The 23,012-nt window shown below is 37.5% G+C and overlaps 2 protein-coding genes across 2 annotated transcripts; both read left to right on the top strand.

Annotated features, from left to right (window-relative positions):
- LOC131790900 (tetratricopeptide repeat protein 28-like) lies at positions 1 to 22,045 on the top strand. The gene is made up of 2 exons (XM_066159718.1): positions 1 to 1,526; positions 21,988 to 22,045. The coding sequence occupies exons 1-2, from the start codon at positions 16 to 18 to the stop codon at positions 22,043 to 22,045; spliced, it is 1,569 nt and encodes a 522-aa protein (XP_066015815.1). The 5' UTR covers positions 1 to 15.
- LOC131789762 (uncharacterized) lies at positions 4,898 to 5,946 on the top strand. Its single transcript, XM_066159351.1, has 2 exons — positions 4,898 to 5,005; positions 5,446 to 5,946. The coding sequence occupies exons 1-2, from the start codon at positions 4,898 to 4,900 to the stop codon at positions 5,944 to 5,946; spliced, it is 609 nt and encodes a 202-aa protein (XP_066015448.1).
- Positions 22,046 to 23,012: the final 967 nt, after the last annotated feature.

Genomic DNA, 23,012 nt, shown 5'->3' with positions numbered 1-23,012 from the left:
CAAATTGGACATAAAATGACTGAGTTTCAAAGCCTTCTCGGTATTACAGTTTTAAAGATATCGCAGTTCGAGGTTGTGGAGGCAATGAAATATCTTCTTCAAGGTATTGAAAAATATGAAAAAATCAGAACTCTTCAGAAAGGAAACAGTGAATTTAAAATTTCTCTATTAGAGAAACACGGTACTTTTCCCTACAAGTTACTCACTTACCTCCTTTGTGATACCGGAAAATTTCGAGATGCTCTCTATGCTGAGGAGCTGGGACGAGCAAGAGTCCTCGCAGAACTCATGGCAGACAAGTACTCCGCTGAAAGCCACATCTCAGCTGATCCACGATCATGGTTCGGGATTGAAAACATCGCGAGAAGAGAAAGTAACAGTGTTTTTTTGTACATTTCGTACGAAGATCGGCAAGTTCTGCTCTGGGTATTGAAAGCAAATGGAGACATTTTCTTTCGAAAAACAGACCAAGTGAAAATAGACACTCTTATTGCTGAGCAAGTTTGCGAAGTGGAAGGAGTTTTCAAAAAGAGCGCCAAATGCTTTGGTGTTTTACCCACAGCGAACTGCGAAGACCGATCGCTGGATGACAACGTGACGACATCTCTTCATAAAGAGAGCCAAACAAATTTGCGAGGTGACGAAACCAAAGATACCGGAAGAAGTCATCATTTTTGCTACGAATGGATCGTCGCACCTGTGGCAGATTTACTCACAGAGCCCGAAATCATCATTGTACCGGATCGTTTTTCGAACCGAGTCCCATTTGCTGCCTTGCGCGATGAACAAGCCGGAAAGTATTTATCGGAGAAGTACAGAATACGCATGGTCCCTTCATTGACAACTCTCTGGCTCATTCAAGAATGTCCAGCAGACTATCACAGTCAAACCGGCGGACTGGTTGTGGGTGATCCTACGGTTGGCAAAGTGCAATACAATGGACGTCTTACTGACATTATACCATTGTTCTGTGCAAGTAAGGAAGCAGAAATGGTTGGTCAACTGCTGGGTGTTCAGCCTTTATTGGGAAGTCGCGCAACAAAGCAGGCGGTTCTTCAAGCAATACCTTCAGTGAGTCTGATACATGTTGCCGCACATGGAAATGCCGAAAGAGGAGAGATTGCCCTCTCTCCTCAATGTACTACTAACAGTACTCCACAAGAGGAAGACTACCTCCTGAAAATGTCCGACATTGAAGGAGTTCAAGTGCGAGCTAAACTGGTAGTACTCAGCTGTTGTCACAGTGGGCGTGGATTGGTTAAAAAAGAAGGAGTTATTGGAATCGCTCGAGCATTCTTAGCATCTGGTGCACGTTCAGTGTTGGTAGCATCGTGGGCTATAGAAGACAAACCAACGGCGAAGCTCATGAAATGTTTCTATAAACACCTTGTGCGTGGAGAGAGTGCCAGTGAATCTCTTCACCAGGCCGTTCAATGGTTGAGAAGCAATGGATTTTCTAAACCTTCCCAATGGGCTCCGTTTGTGTTGATGGGGGATAACGTGACATTTGATTTTATGAAAAAAGGGTAAGTCTGATTATAATGAGCAATTTTCTACGATAAACCGATTAGCACACTTAACCTGTTCAGTTCATTCAGTTGTCCTAATTTTATTGTTTGTTTTTGTCTTTGTCTTTCATCCATAAAATGCTAAGGAAAATAAGTTGATTTTATCCAGCGCTCGGAGACAGAATTTTTTCACAAAAGGCTTTCTAAAACTGGCGTTTAATTAGCGTTTCTTTTGTATGCAATATATTCAGAAAAATTATTCAAGGTCGATGCGATACTACACGTTATGACGATGAAGGTAACTTGAGAAGCTGAAAAATTTAACTTTATCTGCAAAAAATCAACAAAATTAACAATAAATTGACAATCTTTAAGTCACTTTTATATCAAGCATGGTTGATAATCGTAGCCAATGAAATTGAAGAGGAAAGTAATTTCTTTAATTGGAAATCTGTTCCGTTTACTTCAAAGCTGAGATAGTGACAAATTTATAATGTTTTTTCAGGAAAGAACCGGAACTCGAGGTGGACAACAACGAGATGGAGAAGAAACAGGGTGACTACTAATCTTACACAAAGATTCTTCTTCCTAAACATTGTCGTTCAATGGACACTGGTATTACTTTGCGAAGACATTTTTAATTTTTTTCAAGTTAAGTAATTGATTTTGCGTGCTTTTGTAGACAAGGCTTAATAGAAAGGCAGCGACGATGAAACCTGCAATTAAGTCGTTTGATCTATTAAGTATACTATCAGTAGGGAACTAAAATAAATTGGGATGAGAAAACTGAACGTAGGAAATTATAGCTCAATGTATAAAAATGTGAGAATGTTAGCAAAGCTTCGTCAAAACTCAAATTAATCCTTGATTTAAATCATTATAATTCTGTTTTCAATTCTCCCGTTGGACGCACACGTGATCATTCAAGATTGATTAAGACTGTTCACAGGTGCAGGAGATAATAACAAACTAACGGAAAATGGAACAAAAAGTGTCGAGATACTGAAGACACAATCAAAAAAAAGAGAAGGTAATTATGTAAAAATCAGACAGAGAAGAGAAAAATGCTTGAGAATTACCGCAAAAATCAAACAGTGTTGTGAACAGGGCGCTACATATTAATCTAAAAGTTAAGTGAAGAAGAGAACAAACAGAGTACAATATACTAAAAGAAAAGTATTAACAAATAGAGAAGAAGAGAAACGGTGAGCGAATTATTGAGATAAAATTAGGAGGAAACATTGCGCGAGATACTAACGCCGAACAGAAGAGTGCAAACAGGTTGTAGGATACAATCAGCCAGAATTAAACCTTTAACTCCCATGCTCTCATTAGAAATTATCCCTACTGTCTGCCATGAAATACTTATGATTTCAATTTGGAGAAATTGGTATTGGATCAGCCCGTAGTTCCCTAATTGAGTTTTCTTCTTTATTCTCCTCACTTGTCTGCTTGATTCTGTGTTGATGTTGTAAGGAGAAATTCTGTCTTGGTCACTCATGGGAGTGAAAGGGTTAAGGAAAGGAACAGAGGGCTAGATTCTAATATAGGAAACAAATTTAAATTAAATTTAAGTTAAAACAAACAGTGAGGTAGATATCAACTTGGAAATCGAACAGAGACGAGAAAAGCATTGTGTATAATTTGAACGAAATATTTAATTGGAGGAGAGAACGAGCCATGCACAAGATTCAACTCAACAAAACCACCAAGCAAAGCAGTGAAAAAAAAAACAGTTCTCAATACAATCGCAACAAACAGTAAAATCATAGGAATGCAATGCATGCAAGAGTTATTTTTTTGGCTGGGTGAGTTGAGGTGGGACACTGTGTAACTGATGTTTTCATTTTTGTAAAAGAAAAAGAGCCTTAACCTCAAAAAGAACGAAAATAACGCATTAGTTTAGTTAACAGACAGGTAAAAAAGCGTTCCTATTTGTCTGAAATAAACTCACACGTAGTTATTTCGTGGTCCATTGTCTTTGTGGTCTGAGTAATTAGAAACAAAAATAAACTTACTTTACCTTGAGAGAGAGGTGGAGAGAGTGGGGGAGAGAGAAGGGGAGAGAGAGGGGAAGAGAAATTTATTTTTATCAACCACGTTTTTCGGTCCATACCACATGATTATGGGGAAGTTTTTAGTTCTTCTATTTTGCCCCAACTTCAAGATCGTGGCTCATTACTGTTCCTAATAATATACATGAAAAAATTACTCAGTTCTGATTGGTTAAGATAAATGCAGTTTTCAGGTAATTCAATGTAGAGGAGGGTTAATTCAGTGCAAAGAAGTAACAAACCAGACATTCTGATTGGTCAATAATCAAAGAAACTCACAGATAGCCGATCAAATGCGAGCCTCGGATGTCGCAACATTTGGATACGCTGAAAATTTGCAAGCGAAACAATGGCCGGCGTTTCAAGTAGGTTTTCTTTCGCCACTGCAACAACACGACAGCAGCTGAAAAACAGCTCTCACAACGAAAACACTGTTAAAAGCACTACTCTTTGGTTATCGGTTTGGAAAAGATGGTTTTTAGAGAAGGCAACTGCCGAGGAAATTGAAAATTACGAGCAGACCCAGCTTAACACTTAGCTCGAGCGCTTCTACGCCGAAATTAAAAGCAAACATGGTTAAACCTCGCAAACGACGATTCCATTTCATCGAAAGTGATTCGGTGTTTAGCCGAACTTTGAACTTTTTGTGCCCTAAAGATGTGAAAATATCATTGTACATTATTGTTTTGATCGTACGCGGTTGTTTTGCCCGAACGCATCGTTTGAATAAATTATTTTTTCACTTGATGCGCGCGCTTTGCTTTCGCACAATTATGATAAGCTATCTCGTATTTTTTCATGTATGTTATTGATACGTAATCACATGATTTTTCTCGTGCAATTTGGAATAAATAGGCACTTGTGAATTGCACTCACTTAGTGAGTGACCAATTCACATCTACGTATTGACAAACGGCAGTTGAATCCCTTGGAGGGTATCTAAATGTCCACATTCACTCTCTCTGATGAAACTGTAGGCACGTGTGAAAGTTCGGAGTGTCCGACGTATCTCCAGCCTTCTTCTCAGATAACGCTCTGGTCCAAACGTTCCTTAACAATGAAATAATACAAAGTTTATGTTCTTGGCCAAAACTATGTATTGCGCCCGACTCAGAGTCATTTTAGCCCTTTCCGCTAGGCGAAGGTTATAGAGAAGGGCCCAAAAACACAATCATGCTTCAGAACATAAATTGTTCTACTATCATTTACACTTTTGGAGGGTATTGAGAAAATAAAAACTGAAAAAATGGAAAAAAAGTCAGAAAGAAGGAGAGGGGATGGAGTGGGTCAGTAGTATTCTGGTCATCCCCGCCCCCTTCCCTACACCGTACAAACATGGCCGGTCAGAAGTCTTCACTGCAAGCTAAGAATGGCAGAGCGTTACAAGACATTGCAAAGAAAGGCTATACGTGGGAAAGCCCAAGAGGGAAGAACTGGGATATTGTAAGCTTCCAAAGTTCACTGCGCGGATAAATCAATTCAGGGGTATTCAGGTGAGGTTCGTTGGACAATTTGGAGGGCCAAATCATCGGAATGGTACGATGGCCCACAAGGGACTCGCTGCAGAGAAAAAGAAACGCTGCAAAGAAAAAACAATCGCTGCAAAGAAAAAAAGTGAACGTTGCAAATAAAAAACATGCTGCAAACAAAAAGATGAACGTTGAAAAAAAAAATGCTGCAAACAAAAAAGTGATCGCTGCAAACAAGAAAGTGAACGCTGCAAACAAAAAAGTGATCGCTGCAAACAAAAAAGTGAACGCTGCAAACAAAAAAGAACAGATCATGCGTGCGCATTATGCTCGAGGGACTGGGTAGAGTTTTGCTCGTCTTCAGAGCCTGGGAGTATTTCCTTCCATTTTTCAAACATCCGTTCTCGTTAAAAAACTAATCAAAGAGTATTCGTAATGTTTTGTAGCCATTGTGGCATTGGGGATGCTCAAGAGAGTATCTGCGATAATTGTGTGACAGAAAAAGATGTAAACGAAGTGATAAAGCGCTATTTTCATCGTGGCTATCCTTATGACACTATTGTGGGTCTTCTCAAGAAACGAGGACTTCAAATGTGTGTGCGAACACTGAAGAGACGTCTGAGATGTCTCGGGTTAAAAAGGAAGGGCAATACAAAGATAATGGACGATTCAGAGATAAAAAATGTCATTCGTGAAGAAATGGAAGGCCCCGGAAGTTTATCAGGTTACAGAAGTATTTGGCACGCCCTGGGATTGCGGCACCATGTTCATGTTCCACGTAATTTGGTCGCAAAAATAATGAAGGAAATTGATCCTGATAGGGTAGAGGAGAGGAGATCTCGAAGGTCAAAGAGAAGAACGTTCAGCTCAAAAGAAGCCAATGCATCGTGGCATTTTGACGGTATTTGTTTTTGACTTCGTAAATCATAGTGGTGTATTGTAAATGAACATGTTGGTATGTAAAATCTTGCATCTAGCCTAATGCCCTTTCCACTTTAAGATTAGTTGGTTAGGCGACTTATCTACTTAGATTTCTAATTTACAAATTTTATCTTTTTTAGGATATGACAAACTCAAACCTTATGGTTTCCCTATTCATGGTGCACTGGATGGCTTCAGTAGAAGAATTTTATGGTTAGAAGTAACCCGGTCTAATAATGACCCTTAAGTAGTTTCAGCCTTCTACTTAAAACAAGTAAAAGAACTAGGTGGTTGCCCTTTGCTCCTGGTGACTGATTGTGGCTCAGAAAACGGTATTGCCGTTTCTATGCAGTGCATGTTTTGTACCAATGATCAAGATGAACTGGTAGGTGTGAAGTCTCATAGGTACTGCTCATCACCTGCAAATCAACGAATTGAAGGGTGGTGGCCCTTTTTCAGGCGAAATTGATCAAACTGGTGGATAAGCCTTTTCAAGGACATGGTTGATTATGGATTGCTTTGTGTGGGAAACACTCTTCATATGGTGCTTGTGGTTCTGTTTTTCAAAGCTTCTTCAGGATGACTTGGACAAAGTGAAAGATCATTGGAATAGTCACAAGAATTCCAAGTCTCCGTATAGTTCTATAGTTTTGTACCAATGATCAAGATGAACTAGCAGGTGTGAAGTCTCATAGGTACTGCTCATCACCTGCAAATCAATGAATTGAAGGGTGGTGGCCCCTTTTCAGTCGAAATAGATCAAACTGGTGGATAAACCTTTTCAAGGACATGGTTGATTATGGATTGCTTTGTGTGGGAAACACTCTTCATATGGTGCTTGTGGTTCTGTTTTTCAAAGCTTCTTCAGGATGACTTGGACAAAGTGAAAGATCATTGGAATAGTCACAAGAATTCCAAGTCTCCATATAGTTCTGTTCATGGGGTACCTGATGTTATGTACTTTCTACCAGAATATCATAGACATGAAGAATGTCTAGTTTCTGTGCCAGAACAACTAGTAGAGGATATGGAAGTACATAGCCAGAGTGAGAGGGAAGACAATATTTACCTCAAATACTTTGAATATATTTTGGAAACTAAAGGCTGGGTTTACCCTAGTACACCAAGAGAGGCCATAAGACTATATCAACACATAACAGAATTGCAGAATGATTAACTGAAAAAAAATTAATGACTTGGGACATTTCTTCTAAAGTGAAGCAATTCCTGTGTTAATTGAATGTAATATTCAAAGGCTTGTCACTGATCAGTCTATTGAATCAAATAACTAAAGATGACATTGAATGAAAGTGATCCTCGCAGTAATGTGCACTACTTAGGCAGTAGTGAAAATAAGGCCTGAAAAAAATTCAGGCCTGTACAGGATTTGAACCCATGACCTCTGCGATACCGGTGCAGCGCTCTACCAACTGAGCTAACAAGCCAACTGGGAGCTGATCATGATGTTGGTTCTAAATAAACCCGTGAAGTAATGAAACAAACAGTTAAGAATATATGAAAGTCATATATTTGAACTGCGGATAAAGACATGAATGAAAGTGATCACTTCACGGGTTTATTTAGAACCAACATCATGATCAGCTCCCAGTTGGCTTGTTAGCTCAGTTGGTAGAGCGCTGCACCGGTATCGCAGAGGTCATGGGTTCAAATCCCGTACAGGCCTGAATTTTTTTCAGGCCTTATTTTCACTACTGCCTAAGTAGTGCACATTACTGCGAGGATCACTTTCATTCACGTCTTTATCTGCAGTTCAAATATATGACTTTCATATATTCTTAACCATTTAAAGATGATATTGTTGTAAAATTGGCATAACTTTTTTAATGTTTCATCAACACAACAGTTAGCATGCATGTTAAGGCCACCATCTAAAGTCTAAAAATTACATTCAATTTGATAATTTTATTACATTATTAACAATCAATACTACCAAGGTATAACATTTTGACATGTAAAAGCTTTGATCTGCACATATGAATGAATAAACATTACTTGAAATTTGTGGTTATCAATATTGTTCCATAGAACACATTTTTTAAGCCACAAACAGTGGGAGAGGACAGCAGTCAGTTTGCATTCCAGGGGATTATTGAGATATGGACAATGGAAAGGCTTCCTTGACAGAAATCAACATGTCACAGAATGGCTGAAATATAGACATGAACTGCCACTGGTTTTTCTACCAATTTTTATAACACTGTCTTCACATGACAAAGAATGGGAAACCCTTTGCTGTTTTTCTGTCCACACCCAATCACCTATTTTTCTGATTGACCTTATCAAAAAAACAACAACACCACCAAGATAACTAAATTCAAACTGATCAAAAATGTGTGAGTAATAACATTGTTTTAACAAATTGGCAAGAATTTTAACAAAACATTGTTTTCCTTGATATATTTTTATAAGTAGTCAACATTGTACATTATTTTAAAATTCTTTAGTTCTAAGGGCCATTTAAGGTAAAGTCTAACTCAACATACCAAATTTCAAACCTTTTGACCCTTTAACTCCCAGATCAAATTTGTAATTCTCCTAAATGTCAACTATACAATTCCTATAATGTTAGTTCAGAGAAATTAGTATTGGATCAACTTATCATCCCCAAATTGATATTTTTCTTTATTCTCAACACTTATCTGGTTGACATTGTATTGATATTGTAAAGATAAATTTTGTTTTGATCACTAATGGAAGTTAAAGGGTTAAAAACACTCAAACATTTGACCACTGCACAATGTCATTAAACAATATTGAAATGCCATGCCTCTTTATTTTGCAGTAATTCACTGAATTCTTCTGACAGCTCATTGTATGACTGGTATGATGATGGTATTTCTAGTAGTGGTCCACATGTATGTGCTACAGGTCTACGAGAGGTGCCATCAAGAGCCGAAAATGTCACCTCAATGCTATCACAGCTTATGATATCACTTCCAGTAATAAACTGCAGGAACACTGACAACGAACTTCCCTGTAATGAACGGATATATTTTTTAAAATGGTCCAGGCACTGTTGTACTTGGTCAGTTACTGGCTCTGATTTGATTAATTTCACAATCTTTTTGGCAGTAGAGCTACAAGAGATTGGAAATTGGGGAAAGCAATCAAAGGTTTCAAAATAGGTGCCCAGCAATTTGTGACATATCGAGGCTTCTGAATGATTTCCTGGTGAGCAAGTTCAGAAACAATCTGCAACATGTTTTCTTTTGTGGGAGTTTGATAACACTTGTAATTAGAAAGAAAATCAAACACGTCATCATTATCATCATCAAAACTTTCCTCAAGACATTTCTCAAGAGTCTCCCTTTCATCTTCTGAAATGTATAGACGAAAGGAAGAAAGTAAAAAATCACTTGTTATGCTCTCTTCACCAAAAAGGCATAATGCAACAAAAGCTCGTGACAATGGAAGAGGGAAATATCTCTCCTTTATGTACCCATACTTTAGAATTCTGGCAATTGCCTGCCATTCAGCTCTTTGATAATCATGTCTGATAGCAGGCACTTTTTCTTGAGCTCCTACTTTAGATCAGTAGCACGCTTGTCACGTACAAATTGAAAAATCACGGATTTGCTTGAATCTTTTAAGAATTTCTCGGCGCACAATGATCAGATCTGCTTGAGACTTCCCACAATTGTTACAAATGTGTTAAAGATGGTTTTGGACTAAACAGAGGTAGAATAAAGGATCTCTGAAAATGTTGAACTGGAGCCGAATTGTAAAGTTAGCGACAAAAACATGGCGTCACGCGTAACATGCGTCGGCTTCACTATTCACTGTTTTCCTGTTTTTGCCCACTGAAGCCTCGTTTATAACCGTAAGACTTAACAGATAATGAAAATAGTTCCTTTTTAAGCAAAGTGGCAACCAAAATCCTGAACATTTGAGCTAAATCTTTCTTAAAATCAACGAGAGTGTTCACCACTTGACGCGTCACGCTTTAAAGCTTAGGAGAGACAAATAGTTTTAAATTCATTTTGCGAGTCATAATTCCAGAGTTGAGTTACAGAACAATTTAACCTCAAAATGCAATGCTCATAAGTTGATTTTCAATTTCTTTTCGTTTTCTGGTGTTTTTGTCGAAACGTTGTCGAGATATGAATTTTTTTCTGAGTCCGAAACAGTTGGCGAGCGCTGTGATCTGCCGCGCGATAGAACCAGTCAATGAATTTCCTAATCGCATTGTTTGCGACAAGTGCACTGGAGCATGTCAACTTTGACATAAACAAAATGCTCAAATGACAAGCTAAATTTTGGTACCAAACTCGATCGAATCCGTTAAAAGCCGACGAAAATATTAGCATTTAAGTTCATCCGAAACATTAGGTCTACAATTTTGATCCTCAGGAACATATGCGATCGAATTTATAGCAAAAACAAGCGCGACGCGTTTGTCATTTTGACGGCTTCCATTACTTCCAAATCATCCCAAAGTCTACTTAATCAATAAGGACTGTTTTAGATTTCCTTAATAAGAAGTAAAATATTACATCAGGTGAGGAAATGAGCGGGAACCGCATGTTTCAAGCATGTTTCGCATACCGCATGTTTCAAGCATGCAGTCAAGTGCTCCTTGTTCACAGGCACAAGGCCGTGAAATTAAATGCAAAGATTAAGGATTCTAGAGTTTCTAGGATTCAGATGTGGCGAGAAAAAAACCATATTCCTGGAAACACGGTATTAATGCATTTTTTACAAAAAAAAAAGGGGGGCGTGGCCGCATTGCATCATCGGTAATAGAAAATTTGCTTGAAATGCGTCCGAATCGACCGAAATGACATAATTTCAAGATAGGAACCAATTGTTTGCAGCATTCACTTTTTTATTTGCAACGATCACTTTTTTTATTCGCAGCGATCATTTTTTTGTTTGCAGCGTTCACTTTTTTATTTGCAGCGTTCACTTTTTTATTTGCAGCGATCACTTTTTTGTTTGCAGCGGTCACTTTTTTATTTGCAGTGGTCACTTTTTTATTTGCAGCGATCACTTTTTTGTTTGCAGCATTTTTTTTTCCAGCGTTCATTTTTTTATTTGCAGCATGTTTTTTATTCGCAACGTTCACTTTTTTTCTTTGCAGCGATTATTTTTTCTTTGCAGCGTTTCTTTTTTTTTGCAGCGAGTCTCTTGTGGGCCATCGTAGAATGGACCGAAGTTAGGACGATAGAATATAGAATCCTTTGTGACATTCTTGCTAATTAAGAGATCCTCGCAGCTAAGAACACTACTGAAACGAGTAGTTGTAAATAGGACCTGAAAAAAATTCAGGCCCGTACGGGATTTGAACCCATGACCTCTGCGATACCGGTGCAGCGCTCTACCAATTGAGCTAACAAGCCAACTGGGAGCTGGTCAATGAATTGGGTTTTCACCAAATTTTCAACCCAATTCATTGACCAGCTCCCAGTTGGCTTGTTAGCTCAATTGGTAGAGCGCTGCACCGGTATCGCAGAGGTCATGGGTTCAAATCCCGTACGGGCCTGAATTTTTTTCAGGTCCTATTTACAACTACTCGTTTCAGTAGTGTTCTTAGCTGCGAGGATCTCTTAATTTCATCTTTCCACCGCAGTGCAAATATGTGAATTTTCATATATCTAAAATCTTCATTCACTTGGATGTTTATTTGGACCCAATTCATTGACCAGCTCCCAGTTGGCTTGTTAGCTCAATTGGTAGAGCGCTGCACCGGTATCGTTTTCTTGTAGTACTCATACATTTGCACTAGACATATAATCGATGGCAGCAGTGAAATTAGTCGATTAATGGCTCAGGGGAGAAAGGAAGGGATGAAACGTTGACGAAGTAAAGAATTCATTAGTCTTCGAGCAGGCCCTCCTTTTCGGTTAGGTCTGTCGCGCGTTTCATAAAAAACTCAGTGGAAAAAAATTGATGTTAGTGCGCCGCGCGGAGCTCTTGGAGTGAGGCCCCAAAGTTCAACAAACAACCACTGACATGCAGAAAAGAATGTCGAGGGGGTGTAAAGGGGGTTACTTTGCCAGCAGATTCGCCTTCCTTCCTTCCTTACCAGAAATAAGTGAACTCACACTCCACCTACTTTTCTCTACTTGAAGGAGACTCTGCTGGCAGGGTAACGGGAATGAAAAACTTTGTATGCAGAACATTGAGGAAAAGAGTTTGTTGTCAGACTAGGGTGAGTGACTGGGAGACGTGATGCCAGTTTGCATTACATCATTAGCATGTAGTTAAAGAACAGGTACAAAGGCAATATTGTGTACGTCTAACCTCTGGCCCCTTTTCCCATGGAAGACCTCACCCATCACAGGCCACCATCAGGAAGTCTCTGGGAAGAGCTGTCACATAGACTCCATAGGACATGATTTGTCATTGTCAGATTAAGCACTGTTTGGGTCTGAAATTAGGTAATATATTTCAGACCTTCAGCAGTCGGAGTCTGTAAATAGTGTGTTTTTAGAAAAAAAAAAACTGTCACTCACATTTTTTCCAGGTCTGAAATATAACAGCGAGAAGACTTCCCATAGGTTGGAACAACCTATGAGGTAAGGCTTTCAAGAGGAATGTCATGCAGCCACTTAAATTTCTGTTGATGGGTTTTTAAAATTTGATTAGTTTTCATGGTCTTGTACATGACAGGTATTAGTAGTTGAAGTGTACCTCTTGCTCAGTGTGTGGATCTGGCATCACAGCCTGGGCGTGCCCAACAGTGGAGATGTTGTAAACATTTGATCATTGATGAAATCTCAATGGTCAACACCACCTATTTTGATAAACTTGAAGCAGTTGCCCGTGCTGTGAGGAAAAAAGAAAATATCCCATTTGATGGAATTCAGCTGATTTTATCAGGAGATTTCTTACAGCTTCCTCCTATAACAAAACAACAAGGACCCAAAAAGTTTTGTTTTCAGGTAAAAAATTATGATCCATTGACATTTCATCCAAAGACTGGGCAATCAGATTTTGTACAAGCCACTGTCATGAGATTTTATTCAACCTTTGACATTTTATTGCAATTATTTCAGGCAGAAAGTTGGAGTGAATGTGTTGAAACAACCAGAATGTGCGAGTTGGAAGGTAAAAATCTTAATTCTTGCAAGCAGTTCATTTTAATTCATAATGAACAATTTATATGAATTATGTCAATATGAGTCAATGTGGTCTTTCAAGATACAGTGCAGCTGTCACAACAAGCCACCATTATCATTTCTGTTGAACAACTAGATTCCAATTGTTGCTGAGCATCTGTTCAGTAATCGATCCCACATCAACTCTTACCACATTTTAACATATTCTGTGATCTATCACTGTTACCACCCACTGCAACATAGAATCTATTTGCTTTATACAATAAAAAGGCAAAATGTTGCTAATGGTGAGGTCATCTATATATGTGACTGTCCTCCAGCAGATCCTAAGAACCAATCAAACTGCATGTATAATTCAGCTTATCATAAAAATCTCAATTTCCTCAATTGTAGATGGTTTTAAAAAACTCCTATTTTCGAATAATTCACTTGCCAAGTTGTTATCAGACAGTCTGTTATTGGACAGTTTGTTATTGCACAGTTCAATAAGCCAATCACATTCAAAGTTGTGGTTTAAATCAACCAATCACAACCTTGTTACTCCTTTGTCTGTCTTAGAATGCAAATTTTCCCTTTCTTTCATAACTTGGCTGTTCTTCTTTTCTCGGAAATTGTAACTTTTATAATTATTTATAATTGGTAATAAGACTTTGTGTCATTTAATTCGGTTTGTGATCATACTATTGATAAACAAATCAGACTCCCACTGGACAGTCTTCTGATTTTGTTATCACTTGTATGATTACAGACCAAATGGGACTCCACTCAGTCCCCTTACCTTTACTTATTGTATAAATAATATTCTATTGAATCCAGTTGTTCAGATGCTCTTGTATCCAAGTTAACTGCAACTAAGAATCAACTAATAGAGCAAGGAGGAATACTTGCTACCAAGCTTTGCACCCACAAGGAAAACGTCAATCAGATAAATGACATACATTTGACAAGAATACCTGGTGAAAAAAAGGTATTTTAAGCAACTGAAAGTGACAGTGGAATGAGCGCAATGCTTGACAGTTATGTTCCTGTGTCTTACACTTTGTAATTAAAAGTAAGAGCACAGGTAACAGCTTCTTACACACAGGTTACTTTGGATGTGGATCGCTTTTGGATATTGATAACTCCTGTTATTTGTAAATGTTAATGATAAATGGTGAGTGATTCATCCAAAATACTTTTTCTCCTTTATTAGGTAATGCTGGCTAAGAACTTGAATGTCTCGAAAGGACTTGTCAATGGTGCTCGTGGAATAATCAAAGGATTTGACAAGGGATCTGCTGGTCTGTTAATTATACATTAACAGTATTAAGAACCAACATAATGACCAGCTCTCTGAGTTGGATCGTTAGCTCAGTTAGTAGAGCACTGCACTGGTATCCAGAGGTCATTGGGTCAAATCCTCAGTTTTTCTTTCAGGCCTTATTTTCACTGCTTTTAAAGTAGAGTTCATAACAGTACTACAAAGATTGCGTCTAACAGTATTATCAAAAAATTTCATGTATTTGATATGCTGGAAAATAAGTTTGCAGTCACAATTGCGAGATTCCTGAGAAATGTGTGCAAGAAATTCTCCTTTGATCAACACTCGACAGCCATTTTGATCACTGATAACTATTCAAAAAGGCTGTCACAATGTTTACTGAATATAAATGTTACCTCATCATAATTTTTTGACCAGTCATAATAAGATTGGGACTATAATTCAAGTGATACAAACTTTTGAAAAATTATAGGCTCATTAGAAGGATTTCATATTGCTGAATGACTCAATTTCCTTCAGGTTACCCTATCGTCAAGCTTGTTTCTGGGATTGAAGAGATCATTGGTCCTGAAAAGTGGGTTCTATCAACACCTGGTGGAGGAACAGTCACTTGGCGACAGCTGCCACTTAAATTAGCATGGGCAGTGTCCATACACAAAAGCCAGGTAACAGAAGCTAAAAAAAAAAAAGGGTTGCAATCATGGTAACTTCTTGTAATAATAGTGGGGTGGATGAAAAAGGGGTTTTACATTAAATTGAGGCAAGGCTAACTTTCTAACAAAGCTGATAAGAGATTTCTTCCTAAAGTATGCATTGCTTTGGGACTTAAAGCGCTTTTTTTTTCTCTCTGTGCCACCACAGAACTACTAAATAATTTCATCCATGTTAGGTTAGAGAGAAATGGTGAGGAAGCTCAAACAAATCATGGGTCTTTCAAAGTATAGGTTTCTTTTACTAGTATTATATTATACAGATAATTGAAAAAAGCAGAAACTTTCAATTTGCAAAAGTGTTATTAATTAATGAAAATAATGAGCCATCCAATGATAAAAACGCACCCAAGCAAAACAATAAAAGGAAGAAACAAAGGAATCAATGGAAAGTAGCCTCTAAATTGATTAGTGATTATTTGCACTATTGTTGAAAACTCCTGGCCCATTTCTTGATGAAAATCGATCGAAATATAATTTCAAGCCTTCAATATAGTCTTCTTACTTTGCGCACGAATTGGTTAGTGTGATGTCTGTACAGATTTTACCAACGTAATAAAAGTAGATGACGTGAATAACAGTGATGGTAGAGCAAGCTTAAAACAGCAGGAATCGCCAAAAACTAAAACGGATACATAGGGTATGAGTAAGTTTTATTGATTTTAGAAAAATGTTAATATTTCGAAATATTTATCGTTGTAAATCGACCATATTTCGTTCCCTATACTATTATTCAAATTTTCAACGGTTCTCGGTTCTCGTAACTTAACACCGAGTCACACAACGCGTAACGCGTTCATGAATTAATCTTGGCTTTTTCTCGAGGCGTGAGCTTGGGCCACCTGTGACAAGACAATTGCGTAAACAATACTTGACATAATAACATTATACACAAAAAACACAGGATTTTGGATCGTGTATTTATTAAAAAAGAATATCCATACAACTACAACGAAAACAAACATAAGATTCACCTTTCTGATCGTGAAATTAATACCACTCGCACTGTTATCGTAGCTACGTTCCCTGGCATCAAGTGAATCCAACATGCCGTCTTTCTTCACTATCAGTTTGCATCCATTAGAGTTTTGTTCTTTAGTCTCACGGTAGGAGTGTTGTTCAACAGATTGCATAGAGTATCTGCAGTTTGGTTTCAGATTTCAGATTTTGCTTTTTACAACAAGTGAACGTTTTTCAACTAAGACATTGGCATACTTAGCATACAAGGCATTCAAGGCTTTCATGGCTTTCAAGCGTTGGCGACTCAATCCATTCCAAAATTACCGCTCAATAACATCTTTTAGCGTGGATTGGCCGCGAACAATACGACTTATGTATGCGTCTGTAAGTATTTTGAGCGTTTGCGCCGTAATGCTCCGGGTGATCGTAATCCAAACACGTTGAAATACAAAACGACTGACAAAAGAATTTTATACGCAAAAATCCCGTGGTTCGTCATGTGACCCGGCCCTGTCCGTGCATGACAACGTCAATCATCATCAAGATAACACGCGTGATCAGCATATGAACACTTCATTGGATCACAGTTAGTTGTCATGGTGTTGAGAGTCCAATGACCTCTGGGTACTATTGCGCAATTTTTCCATTTTGTGGCGGAAGAAAAAAAAAAGACGACAAAAAAACAAAGGCATTTTATGACTGGGCTACCACAGGTATCCCAGTAAAGAGTGCACAATTTTATTCTGATTTTTGACCGACCTGTTCTCTGCTTCTGAGCGGTGAATGCCTTAGATCCATGTTCTGACGGTGATATAAATAATGATTTGAGTTCACTCTAGGTAGAAATAATCGACAAGAATCGATCGTACTACAAATGCACGATTTGCGGCCGAAAGTTGTCGAGGAAACAAAGACTCACAATCCACTTGAGTTGTGTTCATGGCAAAGGTGAGAAATAACAGAAGCCAATCACAATTTTGAATGCGATTACAAATCGTCTTTTACCCACATTTTTATAAAAAGAAGGATACCACGTTAGGAATTATAAGAGATACATAGATGATCCCAGTGTACCAGTACCTAAATCAAAAAAGCTTTACCGTACCATGCGTTCAACAAAACGTTCCAACACCGCCATCTCGTTTCCTCAGTCTGTCGTTTCCAATGAAGTGAAAGCAGTGGTGCCAACAGAGTCAAGTGCGTTTCATAAGGAGAAACATTTGTACAAGAGACAGATGCAACTATATGCGATTACAGAGTTGCGTTAAAACTCTGGTCCACAAATGGCTATGCACTGTCCGAAGTATGAAACAATTTTGTTGATAGCTGACTCAGAGAAGAACAAGAAGTGAACTTTAGAGCTGTTATTATTGAAGTGTGACTTGCACTTTTCATTTTTATATAAAAAAGGACTTGTAATTTGCACCAAAAATAAAAAGAAGTAATATTTTTGGGAGGTCCAGTGATTGGGACATTAAGAAATTAAGTTATGAAAGGAAACTCAGTTTTTACTTCTCGCCACTAACAAGTCTTGTTCTAAGAATTATTTTTAGATCAGAGTTTTAAATAAAGTAAATTGAAGAGGTGTTTTTTCTCAGAGGGAGCAGCGACTACCTCTATCTTGTTTGCATGCCAAATGTTTGCGAAATGTGTGGATGATCCACAAGTATTAGAACTCTTTTGTAAGAATAAAAACAGCAAAACAAACGATAGCAATCAGTCACAAAAACAGAGCAAAAAACTGAAAAAAACAGCAACAACAATCATGAAAAAAGAAAGAATAAATATAATGTAAAAAAAAAATTTCTGACAGTGTTTGAGGAAACTGAGCTTGACTGTTGCAAGGTTTTCTAACAAAGGTAACCAGTAATGTAGGTTAAGGAAGTAACTTATGTTCATAACTAACAAAGTTCTTAAAATGTAGATAAAAATGTAATTATTGTAACACATGCGGAAGTTGTGTACCAAGGACCAGCTAGTGAATGTTTGATGATTTTGGCACATCTGTGAACATGAGACATTTTGCATCACAATAAAAATTTTATGATCATGGAGTCCAAGAGTCCTTTGAGGTTAGAAAGCAAATCTGTGAAATGAGCACATTGTATTATTGACAATTTGCATTTAATGTAATTAACTGCTGCTTTACAAGAAAATCGATATTGATGTAGAGATTTACCAACAAAATTAGTTTGGAAAATAAATTGCATGATCTTTAAGTTATAATCATAAACATGTATGTATATCTCTTGGTAAATTTTGTATAGCATACCTTTTATTGAGCCAAAGTTTTGAGTCTCTAAAATTACTCCTTTTCTTAAAACCTTCACATTGAAGGTATTGAGAATTTCTTGGAATTTATGTGGACATAAGGGTATTTAAATTGCCTCAAATTCAATTCCCAGAAATTCCCAAGAATTCCACCCTTCTTAAATTATAGGTAGTTTGTATAGCTGAGAATTCCTAGGAATTCCTAGGAATTCCAAGTCCTCACAAAACTGGTGTCCTCCTTTCCCAGAAATTCCAAGTAATTCCAAGCTTTTCAAATCAGAGCTTATTTGTATAGTTGGGAATTTTTGAGAATTCCCAGAAAACTGGGAATTCAGTTCACAAGGGTTATTTACATAATTGGGAATTTTGGAGAATTCAGTTTGCAAGGGCAGTAAACATTCCTAACAATCAAGAGCTTCTTTGGATGTTGACCATTTGTTTTATTCTAGTACCCTGAAAAATTGATTCAAGGGATTGTAGTTTGTAGGGAGAAATTAGATGCCAATCACACTTAGATGTCAAAGGATTATACCGGTAAGGTCAAGCTTTTACTAGTTATCCAGGAGAGGTCAGCTCTCCAGTCATTTATAACAAAACACCAGGTTAGGCTGGAGATATATACTCTATCACATTTTAACTATAAACAGAACCCTGTGCAACTAGCTACCTTAAAAAATATAATGTTAAACTATTGTTTGATGATCAATATTGTGAGTTTTGTAATTGATTTGATCATTGTACTTGCTACAGGAGATGTGGCAGAACATACTGGAGTGGACACTGGATCATTGTATGGTGGAGTATTTGCTGGGATAATAATCTTGGCTTTTGCGATCATTATTATTGCTTTAATTATAAGGTAAGATGTTCAGTTTATACTCCCATTTAATTGTAGAAATGACAAATATTTAGATGTGGCTAGGTGGCAGAGACCCAGTTGGGTAATAGTCCATTTTACAGTTGCATGCTTGGTTGCCAAGCCCTTGAACAGGAGTGAGGTTAAGGGTGACCTTGTTATGATACAAATGTTGCTGCTTTTCAAATGTAAATTACTTTGTTATCACCCTAACTAGATACTGGTCTCTATGACAACATGGTCACCTTCAGCCTCACTCCAAATCAAAGGCTTGGCAACTTAGTACACGACTGTAAAATGGCCTATTGCCACTGTTCTCCACTACATTTGAATTTCCCACAATGTAACATTTCAGATTTCTGGGAGTAGGCATCTTTAGTTTAAGAGAATTGAGAAGTGCTTTGAATGTTGTGATGTTAGTGCTTAATTTTAACTTGTTTGTGATTGTATGCCAGTTCTGAAACCATGGATGGGGGAAAATTTTAGAAATCTTTATGACTTTCAAAGATCAAAACTATTTTCTAAACTACATCTGCTTTATCTTTATCCACTTAGCAAACAAAGCTTTCCAAATTACAGTCAAAACACCAGACGTAATTCACTTCGAATTTCTCGATCTATCCTAGTTTCTCAGACCGCATCCAAACAGGTTTTACAACACACTTCCATCTAAGACTCCCAGTGGAACTTGACGTAAAATATGTCACGCGTTACTAGGTAACAGTGCTCATACACATGCACGAAGAATTCGCAGAATTACACACTTTGTCCGTGTTGAAGTCGTCATGAATGTATCCCGACTGGGATACAATTTTGCGGTTGTTGCCCGCGCGCCGAATACAACAGCATGATTTTGCCAAATGATTGTTTAAGGGAAAGTCTAAAGATATAACAAAGCATTTAATGTATGGTCCCTCGGGAAACTAGTCAGTTTTGTTTTCTCGTTGGACTCATGGGAAAAAAATTAAATGTTTCCCTCGGAACCATACATTTAGTGTATATTGATATTGTAAGGAGAAACTACAAGTTGATCAGTTCTGTGATGATTGAAACTAAGAAGATCCCGTATGTTATTTGATGAATCTTATGAGCAACTTAAGAAACAATCTTTCTTCCATCTTAGGTTTTTTTTTTCTTATTTTGATGATTTCTTCTCACCAACCGTGCGAGTAAAATGTTATTACACCAGCTATTTGCATTTACGTTCGTTTGTCTGGGAAAGTCTCATTTTATTATCTTATTTTTGTTTTCATTAGTCACGCTATCAGGCACCAATGTAAAAGGCATGTTCTGTTTCCAAAAGGTGAGCTGTTCGTTTTCTTAATTTCTGCATTTTTATTACTTCCTCAGTTTCATTTTCCATGAATGAAATTGACTTTATTATTTTACGAAACAAAAAATTTGGAGAAGTTGGTGTATCAGTTTATAATACTGAAGTAACGCTATGTAATTGAATGAATTACCTTTCCTTCGTCTGAAAAACAAAGCATCATGTGAGCGGTTGAAACGTTGGGTAGAATTTTTCTCAAATTAATTATGCGAGTTCCTAAGACTGACATGCCGGCTTCATCTCGATGGAACAAACGGTTAGAAATACCAACACAAATCTTGCACAAATATCTTCATCTGGGATCAACTGAACAGTTTATCAACATACATACAAGAACCTCGGATGTGTGTTTTATTCCCTTGGTGAATACCAGAAGGCTAAAGAATATCACAAGAAAGCACTTGCCATCGCGATAGAAATTGGCGACAGAGCAGGAGAAGAATCAACATACGGGAACCTCAGAAATGTGTTTTATTCCCTCGGCGAATATCAGACTGCTAAAGAATATCACGAGAAAGCACTTGCCATCGCGATAGAAATTGGCGACAGACGAGGAGAAGGAGCAACATACGGGAACCTCGGAAGTGTGTTTGATTCCCTCGGAGAATATCAGAATGCTAAAGAATATCACGAGAAAGCACTTGCCATCACTATAGAAATTGGCGACAGACGAGGAGAAGGAACAACATACGGGAACCTCGGAAATGTGTTTTATTCCCTTGGCGAATGTCAGAATGCTAAAGAATATCACGAGAAAGCACTTGCCATCGCGATAGAAATTGGCGATAGACGAGGAGAAGGAACAAGATACGGGAACCTCGGAAGTATGTTTGCTTCCCTTGGCGAATATCAGAATGCTAAAGAATATCTGGAGAAAGCACTTGGAGCCAATCATTTGGCTCCAATCATTTCTATAAACACCTTGTGCGTGGAGAAAGTGCCAGTGAATCTCTTCACCAGGCCGTTCAATGGTTGAGAAGCAATAGATTCTCCAAACCTTTCCAATGGGCTCCGTTTGTGTTGATGGGGGATAACGTGACGTTTGATTTTATGAAAAAAGGGTAAGTCTGATTAGAATGAGCAATTTTCTACGATAAACCGAGTAGCACACTTAATTTATTCAGTTCACTCAGTTGTCGTAATTTTTTTGTTTGTTTTTGTCTTTGTTTTTCATTCATAAAATGCCTCGAAAAAGAACTTGATTTTGTCTAGCGCTCGGAGCCAGAATTTTTTCAGAGAAGGCTTTCTAAAATTGGCTTTGAATTAGCGTTTCTTTAGTATGCAATATACTTGTAAATAATTAGTCAAATTCGATGCGATACTACACGTTATGACGATGAAGGTAACTTGAGAAGGTGAAAAAGTTAACTTTGTCTGTGAAAAATCAACAAAAATAGCAATAAATTGACGATCTTAAAGTCACTTTCGTATCAAGCATGGTATGTTCGACAAGTTTAGACAATCATACCCACTGAAATTGAAGAAGAAAGTAATTTCTTTAATTGGAAATCTGTTCCGTTTACTTTAAAGGTGAAATAGTGACAAATTTATGATTTTTTTTTCAGGAAAGAAGAACTCGAGGAGGACAACAACGAGGCGAAGAAGAAACAGAGTGACTACTGATCCTACACAAAGATTCTTCTTCCTATACATTGTCGTTCAATGGACACTGGTATTACTTTGCGAAGACATTTTCAATTTTTTTTTAAGTCAAGTAGTTGATTTTACGTGCTTTTGTAAGCAAGGCGTAATCGAAAGGCAGCGATGATGAAACCTGCAATTAAGTCGTTTGATCTGTTAAGTATACTATCAATAAGAAACTACAATAAATTGGGATGGGAAAACTGAACGCAGGAAATTAGCTTAATGTATAAAAATATGAGAATGTGGCAAAGTTTCGTCAAAACTCAAAATTATCCTTGGTTTAAATCATTGTAATTCTGTTTTCAATTCTCCCGTTGGACACACACGTGATCATTAAAGAGTGATTAAGACTGTTCACAGGTGCAGGAGATGATAACATAACAAACTAACAGAAGAGGGAACAAAAAGTGCCGAGACACTGAAGACACAATCAAAAAAAAAGAGAAGGTAATTATGTAAAAATCAGACAGAGAAGAGAAAATGCTTGAGAATTACCGCAAAAATCAAACAGTGTTGAGAACAGGGCGCTACATATTAATCTAAAAGTTAAGTGAAGAAGAGAACAAACAAAGTGCAATATACTAAAAGAAAAGTATTAACAAATAGAGAAGAAGACAAACGGTGAGCGAATTACTAAGATAAAATTAAGAGAAAACATTGGGCGAGATACTAACGTCAAACAGAAGAGTGCAAACAGTTCGTAGGATATGAACGTGACAATCAGCCAGAATTAAGGAAAGGAACAGAGGGCTAGATTTAAATATAGGAAAGAAATTTTAGTTGAAACAAAGAGTGATGTAGATATTTAACTAAGAAATCAAACAAAGACGAGAAAAGCATTGTGCAAGATTTGAACGAAATATTTAATCGGAGGAGAGAACGAGCTATGTGCAAGATACAACTAAATAAACAAAACTACCAAACAGGGCAGTCAAAAAAAAACAAT

Source organism: Pocillopora verrucosa, chromosome 12, assembly GCF_036669915.1.
Source record: "Pocillopora verrucosa isolate sample1 chromosome 12, ASM3666991v2, whole genome shotgun sequence".
Lineage (NCBI taxonomy): Eukaryota > Metazoa > Cnidaria > Anthozoa > Scleractinia > Pocilloporidae > Pocillopora > Pocillopora verrucosa.
Note: the sequence above shows the minus strand (reverse complement) of the source record. Positions and strands in the feature narration are given on the sequence as shown.

Bases quoted from the DNA above. Each gene is read 5' to 3' on its own strand.
- LOC131790900 (XM_066159718.1), top strand. From the start codon at position 16: ATGACTGAGTTTCAAAGCCTTCTCGGTATTACAGTTTTAAAGATATCG. The intron at 1,527-21,987 runs GTAAGTCTGATT...TTTTTTTTTCAG, and splicing joins TTTGATTTTATGAAAAAAGG to GAAAGAAGAACTCGAGGAGG.
- LOC131789762 (XM_066159351.1), top strand. From the start codon at position 4,898: ATGGCCGGTCAGAAGTCTTCACTGCAAGCTAAGAATGGCAGAGCGTTA. The intron at 5,006-5,445 runs GTAAGCTTCCAA...TCTCGTTAAAAA, and splicing joins GAGGGAAGAACTGGGATATT to ACTAATCAAAGAGTATTCGT.